The 13,932-nt window shown below is 45.2% G+C and overlaps 2 protein-coding genes across 2 annotated transcripts; both read right to left on the bottom strand.

Annotated features, from left to right (window-relative positions):
• Positions 1-7,160: 7,160 nt before the first annotated feature.
• Positions 7,161-7,694, bottom strand: LOC136849537 (igE-binding protein-like). The gene has a single exon (XM_067122876.1). The coding sequence runs from the start codon at positions 7,692-7,694 to the stop codon at positions 7,161-7,163; it is 534 nt and encodes a 177-aa protein (XP_066978977.1).
• A 200-nt stretch (positions 7,695-7,894) lies between these two features.
• Positions 7,895-9,813, bottom strand: LOC136849535 (uncharacterized). The gene is made up of 3 exons (XM_067122875.1): positions 9,268-9,813; positions 8,273-8,875; positions 7,895-8,164 (listed from the first exon to the last, which is right to left on the bottom strand). The coding sequence occupies exons 1-3, from the start codon at positions 9,811-9,813 to the stop codon at positions 7,895-7,897; spliced, it is 1,419 nt and encodes a 472-aa protein (XP_066978976.1).
• Positions 9,814-13,932: the final 4,119 nt, after the last annotated feature.

Raw genomic sequence — 13,932 nt, 5'->3', positions numbered from 1 at the left:
ATATATATATATATATATATATATATATATATATATATATATATATATATATATATATATATATATATATATATATATATATATATATATATATATATATATATATATATATATATATATATATATATATATATATATATATATACAAAGTTGGCAATTGCACCTTGAATTGGGTGGAAATGTAAACAACTAAGTGAACTCAACTGAACAAACTGATAACTCTACTTCCCTTTTGTGGTAACATTACATTTTGGAAAATAATCAATTCTGCAAGTACTTCAAAAGCAAGGTACATCTCATTGATTTTTAAATTGGATGTTACGTAGTTACGTTACGCTGCAAGTTAAATTCATATACCTCTCATGTTGTTACATTAAAGCAGTATTATAACAAATTCAGAATTAAAAGGTCTATGAATTAATATTTCAAGGATCTAGGTAACAACACAGAGAACAATAATAGGATTAGTATGGCATTAAACTTCAGGTTAGACATGCACTTAATTAAAAAGGTTACTTTGACAGTCCAGAGTCATGCTGTTAGGGTGCCTTGAGGGGGGCATTTCAACGAAGTATTCGTGGGTTTAGGTTAGGTGATGCCACAATACTTGTATGCTGCAGCACGGTGCTAGATGTGGCACTAACAACACGGGTGTCTTGTGGCACGAAACTAAGTACAATGAAGGACAATCAAGTATGTAAAGTACATGGGCTTTGCGAGTCTCAAGTGAAATAAATGACAGCTGCAAGAGTAAGTAAAAGTTATGATTAATTTACCAGAATTACATTTCTTAGCCTATGAAAGCTGGCTAGGTTCATTCTTTAGCCACATAGAGCATTAAAAGGGCAGCCAGAGGGCGGGACCCCTCTGGCAGGAACATCTGGCAATGGTGATGGTAATGGCACTGTGCCAGGTGTGGTGCTCATGAGGTTCGGCGGAATGGCTCTGTTATATTCAATTTAAAAGTTACCATGCCATTGTAGGAATTAAACAGGAAGTTAAAGGACTTATGGTATAAAGGAATCTGGCAATTGCACTCTGCATTGGCAGAGTGAGAAGCAAATTAAGATGAGGAGCCATTTATAGGCTTATGCAAAGGTTCATGAAGGGGCAAGATTACCAGGGAAATATTAAATTAGAAGATTGGAAAGAGAGAGAGAGAAATGCTCAGAGTGGAAGAAGGAAACAATACAAGAAGAGGTTAAGTCACACAGTTATAAGAACAATAAACAGGGGAAGAAACCCGGCATCCTCCTCTAGACAAAGGTGCCAAAGTTCTTCATAAGATAAAGGTGAGGCACTGTGCCAGAGGGCACTAGTGCAAGGAGAGCTTGATGGCTCTTATTTGGCTACCTAGATTTTTATCTGTGCCCATGACCTTTCTTCAGTGCCTCCTTGGTAGGGGAATCGGTGGAACTGAGTCCGAGGAAGGCGTAGAAGTGCCACCTGTTCTGGCCTCTTTGATCGCCAAAGTAGGGGCGTTCATTACAAGCTCAACTACTAGTCGCCGCAGTTCCTTGTATTCATCGGCCAGTTGAGATATGGCAGAATCCTTATTCATAGTTGTGTCTGTGGGAAGGAGAGGAGGAGGTCATGGTGGGCATGAGAGGCTTGCAGGTCACCATGACCAGCTCAAGCAAAGGGTTGTGAGGCTGCACCTTTGGGTGAGCTTCCGCTGTGGTCAAAGGAATCCGGAGGGAACCTGAGTATATTGTGGTTTGGCTCTCGCAACGGCACTGCAAGATTGAGGGTGAGAGCTGACCCGGACTGGGATCCCTTGGAGGAAGATTTGTGGCATGCTCTGGCACTGGCACTAAGGCAGGCCCAGGCATAGGAATCAAATCGTTAATTTCTTCAATGTCCACAACGGGCGGAGGGTGGCACTGTCCAGGGCACTCAGGTGGCACCGGCGGAGGGTTCTTGTCAAGTTGGGAACCTCCGGAAGAGAGATCAGGGTGTGCCTTGGCACTGGCACTGGGGCAGGGTCTGGCACTGGAATTTGATTTGTCAGGGGCTCGACAGTAGGAGCCTGGCACAGCCCAGGGCACTCAAGTGGCACTGGCAGCGGGTTTAAGGCAGGTCTTTGAGGACTCTTGGTTTTTTATCTATTTGTGGAGGTGTTAGGTACCCTGGATTTCTGCAACTTAAAAGGGAACTGGAAGTCCTGTCCCAGGAGGAGGTCATATCCTCCAGGAAGGTAAGTGGTTACTACAAGAGTACAGATTTTTTATCTTTGAGGTCTTGTGACCCTTAGCTTCACGGTGGGGAGAATCATCTTCATTCGATTGATACCCTCCACTGTAATAAGTTCACATCTGTCAATGGTGGCCCCATAGGGTACCTTATCTTCTCTTATGAGGGAGATCTGTGCACCAGTGTCATCGAATGCTGTAACCTGGTGGGCGGGGTAGCTACCCCTGAGAGGTGCCATAGATATAGGGCCTTTGGCTGGAGGGCCTAAGGTTTTAGGATTTGTCACTGCCAAAGCAATGGCAGGTGGTTTTGTTTTACTAAGGCACTTTGCCCATACAGCAGAGTGCCCTTGAACCTGACAAGCAGTGCAATAATTCTTGCTGTAATCTTGGCATGGCACTGTCCCATTGGAAGGGGCAGGCCCTTTGTTGTTCATTCCAGAGCCAGACATGGCTCGGTTTGACGTGATCTCATTGGGAGACTTACTGGGAGTGTCTGGTTCATTTTCAGCCTTCGAGCAGCACTGTTCCATGGAGTGCCCATGTTTTTTACAATAGCTGCAGCACACACGCTTATTGTGAGAGTGCCCATTCTTGGGCAGAGGCTGACTGGAGGTAGGGGAAGAGGGCCAAATCTTATGGCTCCAGGAACTGGCTGTAGGATAGTGAGTGTCCTAGTGGTCTGCCAAACAGCAACATTCATCTAGCATCAGAGGGTTCTTATTGCAGAGGTAAGTAGCGAGGGCCGGGGGGGGTGTAGTGTAGGAAGTTCTTGAGCTGAAAGGTTTCTATTATTTCCTTCGCAGAGGTAACGTTGCGGGATTCTAGCCACTGCTTGAGATGCGGCCCATGTTTGACTGCCTCCTTTGGATGTCCTCTCCAATGTTGTCTCCATCTTTCGGGGGTGAGCTTGTAGGCCTTAATTTTGGCCTTCCAGACCTCCGCAAGATTGCCACTGTCTGTTAATGGGATGGAGAGGAACGTGGCTTGGCCCTTTCCCTCCAGATATTTTGACAGGAGCATAGAGATTTCTGCCGACTGGGGCTTGAATTCCTGAGGACCTCTTCCACTTGGTCGAGCCAGGCCTCGGGCTCCGGGTCATCCCATTTTGGCATCATAGAGCTGGCGGCAGTGATTGAGAATGGTGGAGATGTGGTTGCAGGGCTACGGACCCCTTGTGTGGCCATGGCCAGTTCATGGGCGCTATCTTTCTCCTCCTTAACCAGCTTTTCTTGCCTGTCTCACTCTGCCTTAGCTAGTATTTCTTTCCTGTCTCGCTCTTCCTTGGCTTCTCTTTCTTCCCTTTCTTGCTCTTCCTTGGCTTCTCTTTCTTGCCTTTCTTACTCTTCCTTGGCTTCTCTTTCTTGCCTTTCTTGCTATTCCTTGCCTTTCTTGCGCTTCCTTGGCTTATCTTTCTTTTCTTTCTCTAGCTTCCTTGGCTTCTCTTTCATTCCTTTCTCTTTCTAGCCTGGCCATGATCCATCTTGCAACTAACTCTTGGCCCTTGAGCCCCATGGTTTTTCCGGTGGTGACAAGGGCTGTGATTTCGTCGGTGTAAGAAGCCATATTGCCGAGGCATCAAGGGAAGTTTTCTTTTTACAGGGAGCAGGCTATATTATCCCAACTAAGCATAATTCACATGTTCGAAGGATGGTCTTTATCTAAGTTGTTTGGAGAACGAGCTCTTGGATGAACTATCTAGTACCTTGAAGAGCATAAGGGATTCTTAGGTGAAAGTAATTAATTGATTGTTCGAAGAACGGGCTCTTAAATAAAAGTAACTAGTAGCTTGAAGAGAGTAATGAATTCTTAGGTGAACGTAATTTACAGACTGTTCGAAGAACGGCTCTTAAATGAAGGTAACTAGTAGCTTGAAGAGTGTAATGAGTTCTTAGGTGAACATAATTAATAGACTGTTCAAAGAACGGGCTCTTAAATGAAAGTTATTCGTAGCTTGAAGAACATAATGGGTGAACATAATTTATATACTGTTCAAAGAAAGGCTCTTAAATGAAAGTAACTAGTAGCTTGAAGAGCATAGTGGGTTCTCTTAGGTGAACGTGATTTATATACTGTTTGAAGAATGGCTCTTAAATTAAAGTAACCAGTAGCTTGACGAGCGTAATGATTCCTAGATGAACGCGTCTAGGTCAGGTGCAGAACGTGAGGTTCTCAAATCCACGAATTTGGGGAGGCCTTAGAATGTAAAGGTTCGTAAAGTGGACGATTCTAGTGGGTTCTTGAATGTAAGGTTCTCAATTGGACGAATATATCATGTCCATAGAACGTGGGCGTTCGTAATTGAACGAATTGAAGAGGTTTTTAGAACTAAAAAATGTAATATCTCTGCGAAGGATCAAAGCCAATTACAGACAAAAGAAATCACTTATGACTTTAGTCTACTTTGCAGAATTAATATGCTGCGAACACCAGTAATAATTTTTCCTTTCCTAGAAAGGAAAAATTATTACTGGTGTTCGCAGCATATTAATTCTGCAAAGTAGAAGAAAGGAAAAATTATTACGGGTGTTCGCAGCATATTAATTCTGCAAAGTAGAGTAAAAGTCATAAGTGATTTCTTTTGTTTGTAATTGGCTTTGCAGATTAATTATGTATAAAACAAAGTGAGATAATTACTTAATTGGTGGAGGTTGGAAAGGGAACGACTCTAACATGTTCTAGGACGTAAATGAAAGACTTTAAGGGGTTCTCAGGATGTAAAGGTTTGTAAGTGAACAACTCCGGCGTGCTCTAGAACGTAAAGGTTCGTAAGTGAACGACTCTGGCGTGTTCTTGGACAAAGGGAAGAATTCTCAGAGGAATTGATATAGCGTGTCCATAGAATGTGGGCGTTCGTAACTGAATGGATTTATTATGCTGAGAAACACCTGTGGTTGGCACAGATGACCGTACACTGAAACACACGTCCTAACTTGGCAAAATAACTGAGCTGGCCACAATACGAAAGTAACCAAATGCAAATAATATGACGATGTCATAAATTTCAACACCAAGGCGAAGTAAATAAATCCTCCCTAATATGACGAAGTACAAAATGCTTACAACTATCATGCACGGGTTGAATATTTTTCTTATGGTCAAATCCACAATATATTTACTCTATTTGGTACTTGACGAGGGGGCAGCTGGGTGAAACATGTGAGCGAAATCTCGCATTAAAAGTTCTGAAAAAGGTGAACGCTATTGGAATGGGTTTTCCCAGCTTGGCGCTCGGGATTTATGAATGCGTAGAAATTCGCTCTATCATTTATAGTTAAATGGCGGTCAGAAGGCGATGGTTTCGAGGTTGACAATGGCTCATGTGTCCACAAATGAAATGATTTTTCCTTGGACGTAACAAAATAATTATTTAAAATTTTAACGAGGATTTTTATGAAAACCTAGAGCTTTTGCTACGACAAGCGAGCTAGAGAGAGAGAGAGAGAGAGAGAGAGAGAGAGAGAGATAATTATGTACTCCAGCGACGTGAAAAATTTCTGGATGGGATATAATTCTCGGCCCGAATTTTACGGTGTACAGTACCTAGCTAATTTTTTTTCTTTTTTTTTTTTAGCTGATAGGTAAAATAGGTGAAAGAAGAGTGAGGGCAGTTAGCTAGCTAACCATGGTAGGGAATAGTTTAGAAAGTGAAATATTAGTAAGAGTAATGTCAAGTGGTTTATCCACAATTTTATTTAGGTAAGGGTACAATTTTTCTATTATTAACACAATACAATAATAATTTTACATTATAGTAACATGGTGAATTGTACATATTGCATATTTTGAATTTTATTTCATATTATTATAATCATATTTAAAACATAAAATAAATTAAAAAATAAGTTCCAATTTCCTCATTTTAACCTTGATGTTAATTATGATTTTGCATGATACCTACATAGTAAATTCTAAACATTACTTTTTTACAAGGCATTTCTTAATTATATAATGATTGAGGTTCATCACGATGAATATATGAAGATACTCTTCTCCACCATCTGTGGTCTGTGTTGTTTGGGTGGTTTCTCTCTTCTGCTACAGATTCTTCTGTTAATTCACTGTTGTATTGATCTAGTTTGCTCCATATGTTGGTCGCCAGTCTGTATAATCTTTGATTAATTGGTTCTACTTTGTATTTTTTGTGTATTTGTTCTATATTCAGATCATCATCTTCTTGATTGTTTCTCACTGTGGACCTTAGTATCTTATTTTGGAATTTTTGTAATGCACTTATATTGGAAGTCGATGCTAAACACGTGTATTGGTGGATATTCCATTATTGGTCTGATTAGGCTTTTGTAGAAATGGATTTTGATATTTGTATTCATATTTAAGAGGTGCGAAACAAACGAGCAGGATAAGGTTACTGCTGCTTTATTGAGGACACAGGCAGTTTATATAGCAGCGGACTAACATCACGCCAAGGAATACAATGAGAACTAGGGTGACCTGAGGTCAATAACATTTGACAATAAATACAATGAACAAATACATTTTGAGTTACACAAATGGACAATAACTAAGTTGAATACATTCTGATACCTGAGAAAAAGAAACACATAACATACAAGTTGGTAACAGGTACAGAAAACCCGCTCAGCGGGGACTTTACAAATACTCCCCCCCCAAGACGTGGGTAACATCTGATTAATCAGCGTATCTGCTGGAGCGCTGAAGGGTGCCGTGGCTATGTGAAGTGGCGGGGGTTGTGCTGTGAGTGGGAGCGGCTGTCTGCGGGTGTGAGCAGATGTTTCCGGGGGCGGCCGCGTGTCCTCTTTCTGCGGCGACTCGGCTGCGGAGACGACTGCTCAAGCGAAGGGTGCGGTGCAGTGACATCTGTGTCCTCCTCCAGGAGGGCGGGCTTGATGCGGTCGACCGACACTCAGTCGTCCTTTCCGTGAAGGGTGAGCCGGAAAGCCTTGTCATTTCTTTCCAGCACGCGGAAGGGCACCCTGTAGGGCATGGTCAGTGGTGGGTGGACAGCGTGAAGGCGACTGATCTGTCGGTGAATGTCCGCTTACAGGGGGTGAACTTGCCGACTATATCGCGAAGCCTCTGGATAGATGGGTTGTGGCGGTCCTCTGTGACTAATCCGCCTGGGACTACGAGAGGCTCGCTGTAGATTTTCTCAGCTGTGGACGGGTTGCCGTTGACTCTGGGGGTGGTTCTCAGCCTGAGGAGGACCCACGGCAGCTGGTATTTCCAATCCTCAGTGGTGCAGCGGGCCATGAGGGACACCTTCAGGGACCTGTGGAAACGCTCGACCAAGCCGTTGGCTGTGGGGTTGTAGGCGGTGGTAGTGTGATGAGTTGTCCCCAGCAGGCATGCCAGGGTGGACCACAATTCGGACAGGAAGGCAGGGCCCCTGTCGGTGGTTATGTAGTCTGGGACGCCGAACCGGCTGATCCAGCTGGAAAGGAGGGCCTCGGCGCACGCACTGGCGGTGGCTTCCTGCATGGGAGTAGCTTCGGGCCATCTGGTTGAGCGGTCGACAACCATCAGGAGATATCTGGCCCCGCCTGACAGGGGAAGAGGCCTGACAACGTCGATGTGTATTTGGCCGAACCACCGCCCCGGTTGTGGAAACTCACCTACTCCGGATGCGGTGTGACGACAAATTTTGCTGGTTTAGCACTGAAGGCACTGTCTCACCCAGGTCCTCGCGTCCTTCCGCATTCCGTGCCAGACGAACTTCTCTGTCAGCAGCTTGGCTGTCGTCCTGCCGGAGGGGTGGGAGATCCCATGGATGACGTCGAATACCTGGTGGTGACGGGGGCGAGGGACACATCCCTCCACTTCAGGGACATGATGGCGGTGCGGTAGGCTGGAGTCTCTGGGTCGGTGGCCTGCTCCCAGGTGAGGTCCTCGTAGTTGATCACAAGCTGCACCGCATTGAGCTCAATTCTGGAGAGGGCGTCTGCTACAGAGTTCTTACTGCCGGGGGGGGTATTTGACTGAGCAGGTGAACTCTGCGATGGCCGCGAGGTGTCGTTGCTGTCTGGAAGACCATGCATCCCCCTGCTTGGTGAAGGCGTGGACCAGCAGCTGGTGGTCCATGTAGATTGTGAAGGGCCTACCCTCCAGGAGGAACTTGAAGTGCTGGACTGCCCGGTATACTGTGCAGAGTTCCCTGTCAAAGGTGCTGTAGCGGGCCTCCGCGGGGTTGAACTTTTTGCTGAAGAATGCAATGGGCTGGTGGGGGGGGGGGCGCCGTCGACAATCTGCTCCAGGACGGCTCCGCATGCGATGCTGCTGGCGTCCATTGTCAGTTGGAGGGGAGCACTGGGGTCCTGGTGGGCCAAGGCGGTTGCCTCGGCGAGGGCGGCCTTCGTCAGGGACAAGGCCTGCTGCTGGCTGGGTCCACACACTAAGGATTTCGGTTTGCCTTTCAGGATCTCCGTCAGGGGGGCCATGGGGTGTGCGGTCTCAGGGATGAACCTCCTGTAGTAATTCACCATCCCTAGGAACTCCTGGATGGCCTTGACAGAGGTGGGGACGGGGAACCTGGTGATGGCTGCAACCTTTGATGTGAGCAGGCGGACACCATTCGGGGATATCTCATGGCCTAGGAAGTCAGCTTTCTCGGCGCCGAAGGTGCACTTGTCGAATCTGACGACGAGGCCGTTCTCCTGCAGGCGCTGCAGGACCGCCCGGATGTGCCGCTGGTGCTCTTTATGGGACTTGGAAAATATAAGGATATCATCCATGTAACAGACGCAGAACTTCAGGTCCCCCAGGATGCTGTCCATGAGCCGCTGGAATGTCGCCCCCGCGTTCCTCAGGCCGAAGGTAGAGAAGGCGAAGACGTAGGACCCGAAAGGCGTGATGATGGTGGTTTTCAGGATATCCTCTGGAGCAACTGGTACCTGAAAGTAGGATTTTAAAAGATCCAGCTTAGAAAATATTTTGGCCCCCTGGAAGGAGGCTGTGAGATCCTGCATGTTTGGCAGAGGGTAATGGTCAGGTTCAGTTGCAAGATTGAGCCACCTGTAGTCGCAGCAGGGTCTCCAGGAGCCATCCGGTTTCTGCACCATGTGGAGAGGAGAGGCCCACAGGCTGGAGGCCTTCTTGCATATTCCCATCTGTTCCATTTCGGCGAAGGCGTTCTTGGCCTCCTGAAGGTGCCGAGGGGGAAGCCTCTGTAACCTTGCATTTGAAGGGGGCCCTTCATCTTTATGTGGTGGTAGATGCCATGTTTTGCTGGGGCCCTGGGTACTTGGCGGAGCTCGGGCCTGAATATGTCGGGGACCTCCTTCAGCAGCTGGGCGTACTGGTGGGGGGCGATGGAGCAGATGGTAGGCGCGCTGGGTCCCGTTGCCAATGGGAGGGACTGGCAGGAGTCAGTGTCGAGGAGACGCTTGCGACCAACTTCAACTGCCAGCCCGAAGTGGGCAAGGTTATCCACACCCAGCAGTGGGGTCCTTATGTCCTCAACGACGAAGTCCCAGGAATATCTCCGGCCAAGGATGGAGTTCGACAGGAGCCTGGTACCGTAGGAGAGGATGGGGGACCCGTTGGCGGCGGCTGTCAGGAAGACAGCCACGTCCGGTGAGTGCTTGCGGTCCTCTCCGGATAGCGCAAAGATTGGTCTAACAGCCCCTGTGTCGACCAACATCATCCTGCCGGAGATGGTGTCACGGACGTAGAAGCCTAATGGCTCTGGGATCCTGGGTTCTTCTGTTGCCATGGCGGCCTGTCCTGCTGGCCGCCACCTCCCCCGTTTTTTGGATGGGCGAATGAACACGAGGGTTGGCAGTTCCGGGGATCCTTGCCGTACCGCTTGTGGTAGTAGCAAGGGCCCGGTGGGTTCCACTTGTGGTGATACAGTGGCTGCCTCCTGGTGAAGGCGCTTATCTCCTCCTCTGCTCCCTCCTCCTGTTGAATGGCACTGATGGGTTGTGCAGGTGCTGATGCCCGCCTCGCTGCCTTTGCGGAGTCAGTCAGCTGCTGCGCCGTGCGGATCAAGACCTTGAGGGGCATGGTGTAGGGTTCAAGGATCTGAGTGCGGACCTCTGGGAGGAGCTGGTGGAGGAGAATCTCCCGCGACAGGCATATCTTGGACTGCTTTCCGCTGCTGTCGGTGTCGGGGAGGATGGGGAGGTCCTGGATCATGCCCCACGACTCCATGGCTCTCTGTTTCTGCCGCGGGTTGGTGATGAGGTTGAGGGCGCGGGCGGCCCTCTCAGCGACCGGCAGCAAGTCTCGATGAGGGATTTCTTTAGGAGGTGGTAGGTGAGGGGGCATGCAGCGGACACCCACGGGACGAGTTTCCTGTAGATCTCCTCCAGCAGGGCATTAATTACTGTGTCAGCTTGCAGCACCTCGTCCTTGAGTTCCGCCAGCCTGAACCGACCCTCGACCCTGTACAGTCACGATAAGGGGTTCCTCTGAGTGAAAGGCGGCAGCTTTATGGCAAGGGCAGCTTTTGTTTGTCCTGCCGGGCTGGGCGCTGGGCAGGGCAGCGTGCGGGGCGCGGGCAGCGGTGTGGAGGAGCGCGAGAGCCTCGGCGCGGAGGAGGGAGCGGGTGATATGGGCTGGAGGTAAACATCTGAATCCATGAGGTTTGCCGCTAACTGCACGAGGGGGGGGATATCCACGTCCATGCTTGCTCTAGCCCTCTTAATAGGAGTGGGATACTCGCGTCAATACGTGCTTGGAAGCGCGCCGTGTGAGTCCGCTAATGACGCTGGTGAATTGCCGACAAGAGTCAGCATGCCCGAATGCTGGTTACAGTGCCGTAATGAGTGTGCTAGGGGCGTGGGTAGTTCCTGAAGCCAAGACTGAGTCACCATGTGAGTCTGCTAATGGCTCCGGGAACCACTCTGGGGTCACCACTTTAAGAGGTGCGAAAGAAACGAGCAGGATAAGGTTACTGCTGCTTTATTGAGGACACAGGCAGTTTATATAGCGGATGACTGACATCACGCCGAGGAATACTATGAGAACTAGGGTGACCTGAGGTCAATAACATTTGACAATAAATACAATGAACAAATACATTTTGAGTTACACAAATGGACAATAACTAAGTTGAATACATTCTGATACCTGAGAAAAAGAAACACATAACATACAAGTTGGTGACAGGTAAATATTTACATAAATCAATTTAACTGATTGGGTATGACTGGATCTGCGTGACCTGTTATCCTAGGAGCGGCGATCCTAGGAGAGGCAAAGAAAACAGGTCGCCAACACAGAAAACCCGCTCAGCGGGGACTTTACACATATTCCTTAAACCGTTTTAGCTTTGTATTTTGTGTTCTTGCTATTCTTAGCCTTTCTCTCATGTCTTGATATTCCTCTTTGTCCGAATTGCATTCCTAGTATTATTGTGCTTTAAATAAAATTCATTGGTTGTTGGTCTAACATTATTTGTGCAGGTTTGTAAGCAGACACTGATACTAGTTGGAATTTAGATTTATTTGTCTTTATCTTCCACTTATTTTCAAATTGATTTATTCTTTCAATTTGGTTCATTGTTTTTTGTGCTACTTGTCTTTTCAAAGTTTGCTCCCTTCTTCGAGTGCATTTTTCTGGGTGTATAACTATTTGAGTTATATCATCTGCAAAGCAGACATCAGTACAGTACTCTGGTGGTGAAGACATATCTGAAGTATATAATATGAATAGTGTTGGACTGAGTACAGATCCTTGTGGGACTACACTTAGTAATGGGAATGGATTCCCTATGTAATTTTGTGACTTGATTGCTGCTGTTCGATCTTTGATGAAGTTGCATAGTATTTTCTCAAAAATGTCTGGAAGGTTGAGATGTAATATTTTGTATTGAAGTCTTTGTATCCATACGTTGTCAAATGCCTTGGTTATATCTCTACATACTAGGTTACATAGGTAGGCCTACCTTCTTTGTGATAGTGCAATACTCTCATATATTGTTGCTATTGCAATCTGGGTCCCTCTTCCTTTTCTAAATCCATATTGATTATTATTGTGTAGCTGATTACCTTCTAGGAACAACACAAATCTGTTGTTAATTATTTTTTCAAATATTTTGCCAGGTACTTCTAGTAATGATATTGGTCTATAATTCTCTACCTGACTAGTATCTTTTCCTGGTTTGGGTATCAAAATCATTATTGCATTCTTGAATATAATTGGAAAATATCCCATTTACAGAGCCCAGTTGTATATTTCTCTTAATTTTTCGAATGCAATGTCTGGTAAATTTTGAATTATGATCTTGTTAATTCCACTCTTTCCTGGTGCTTTGTGTTTAAAATTTTTGATTATTATTTTGATTTCCCATAACTCTATTTTCCTTGTTAATGGGCAGTGTTCATTGAGTCTGCTAATATCAGCTGTATAATGCAGATCTGTTCTGTTCCTATGTTGTTCAGTGAATTCATTGACTATTGTCTCATGTTGGTTGTCGAAATTTTGGTTATCCTCCTGCGTTATCTGGAATAGTTCCTGCCAGTAGGCCTTGTGCAGTACTTCCTTCTCTTTGTCATCATATATTTTCTCATTCCCATGCTTTATGTATGGCGAAGTATTAATTTTGCTTCCCATCAGTCTTGCAACAGAGTTCCAAAATTGTTTTGGGTTATTGTACTGTATTTCTGTGTTTTTTTTATTAGGTCTTCCCAATTTTGATGATATTATCTTGAGTTTTCTTGTACTAACTGTTCTTGTAATGATACATATCTTCTCATTAATATATTGTTCCACCCTGTTATAAGTACTGTGTTTTGGATGTTGTTGTAGTGCCCTTGTATCAATTTCAACTTATCACTACTAATAGGATGTGGACGTGTGGTGTATTTAGTTATGGGTATATGATTTTTTATTGCTTCCTCTATATTTCTCTGCCATTCTTCAGCTCACCATCTACTATTTCTTTTGTTATTTCTATTTCATTGGAATTTATTGTTGGTTGTCTACTCATTTTTCCTTCTATTTCATTTTTGAAGATTCCCCAACTTGCTCTTTTTATATTTGGTATTTCTAAGGATGGAATCATTACTGGATTGGTTGACAATGTAATTACCATTGGTATATGATCGGAGGAGGGTGCTGGTCCTCTTGTAACGGCAATATTGAGGTGAATTTTGCTATTTCCCAATATTATATCTGGCTTTCCTTTTCTGTTATTTGCTACAAAGGCATCGAAATCAGGTCCTAAGTGTATGATATACTTTTTATTTATTAATCTGACTATTTCTTGTCCTGTGTAATTAGATTGCCCATATCCAAATAGTTGGTGTCTGGCATTTAGATCCACAATGAGGTAGGTTGATTCTCTCCTGTTCATTAACTTCATGACATCCGGAAGTGGGAAATAATGTCTTCTTGGCAGCTTGTAAGCTGTAGCGATCACTATTGGTCCTTTGTTAGTTTGAATTTGGACTGCTAAAAGTCGTCTTGGAAATCGTCTATTATCTTATGTCTAATATTACTCTTGAATGCTATTGCAATTCCTGCAAAGGGTTCATCAGCAAAGTTTTGCATATATGTATTATATCTAAACATTTTCAGAGTTTCATTTCGTTTCATACCATGCTCATTGGTTAATATTATGTCAGGGTCTTCTTCTCAATATATATATTGTATAATTCAAATTTCTTTGTTTTCCAGGATTTCACGTTGTGCTGAATTATTTAATTCTTCGTAGAGTTGAGTCCATTCGAGTTACAGTGGTCTAGTAATTGTGCTCTTTTTCTTTCACTTTTCCATTTTCTGTTGTCATTGGCTACTGGCGTAGTACTTTCTGATG

The sequence above is a fragment of the Macrobrachium rosenbergii genome, chromosome 21 (assembly GCF_040412425.1).
Source record: "Macrobrachium rosenbergii isolate ZJJX-2024 chromosome 21, ASM4041242v1, whole genome shotgun sequence".
Taxonomy (NCBI): Eukaryota; Metazoa; Arthropoda; class Malacostraca; order Decapoda; family Palaemonidae; genus Macrobrachium; species Macrobrachium rosenbergii.
Note: the sequence above shows the minus strand (reverse complement) of the source record. Positions and strands in the feature narration are given on the sequence as shown.

What these genes read in the sequence shown, in the direction of transcription:
- LOC136849537 (XM_067122876.1), bottom strand. Translation starts at nt 7,694, where the DNA reads ATGGTTGTCGACCGCTCAACCAGATGGCCCGAAGCTACTCCCATGCAG.
- LOC136849535 (XM_067122875.1), bottom strand. Translation starts at nt 9,813, where the DNA reads ATGATGTTGGTCGACACAGGGGCTGTTAGACCAATCTTTGCGCTATCC. An exon ending in AATGGAACAGATGGGAATAT is followed by an intron (nt 8,876 to 9,267) that starts GCAAGAAGGCCT and finishes ATATTTTCCAAG; the next exon opens with TCCCATAAAGAGCACCAGCG. An exon ending in CTTCAAGTTCCTCCTGGAGG is followed by an intron (nt 8,165 to 8,272) that starts GTAGGCCCTTCA and finishes CGGCCATCGCAG; the next exon opens with AGTTCACCTGCTCAGTCAAA.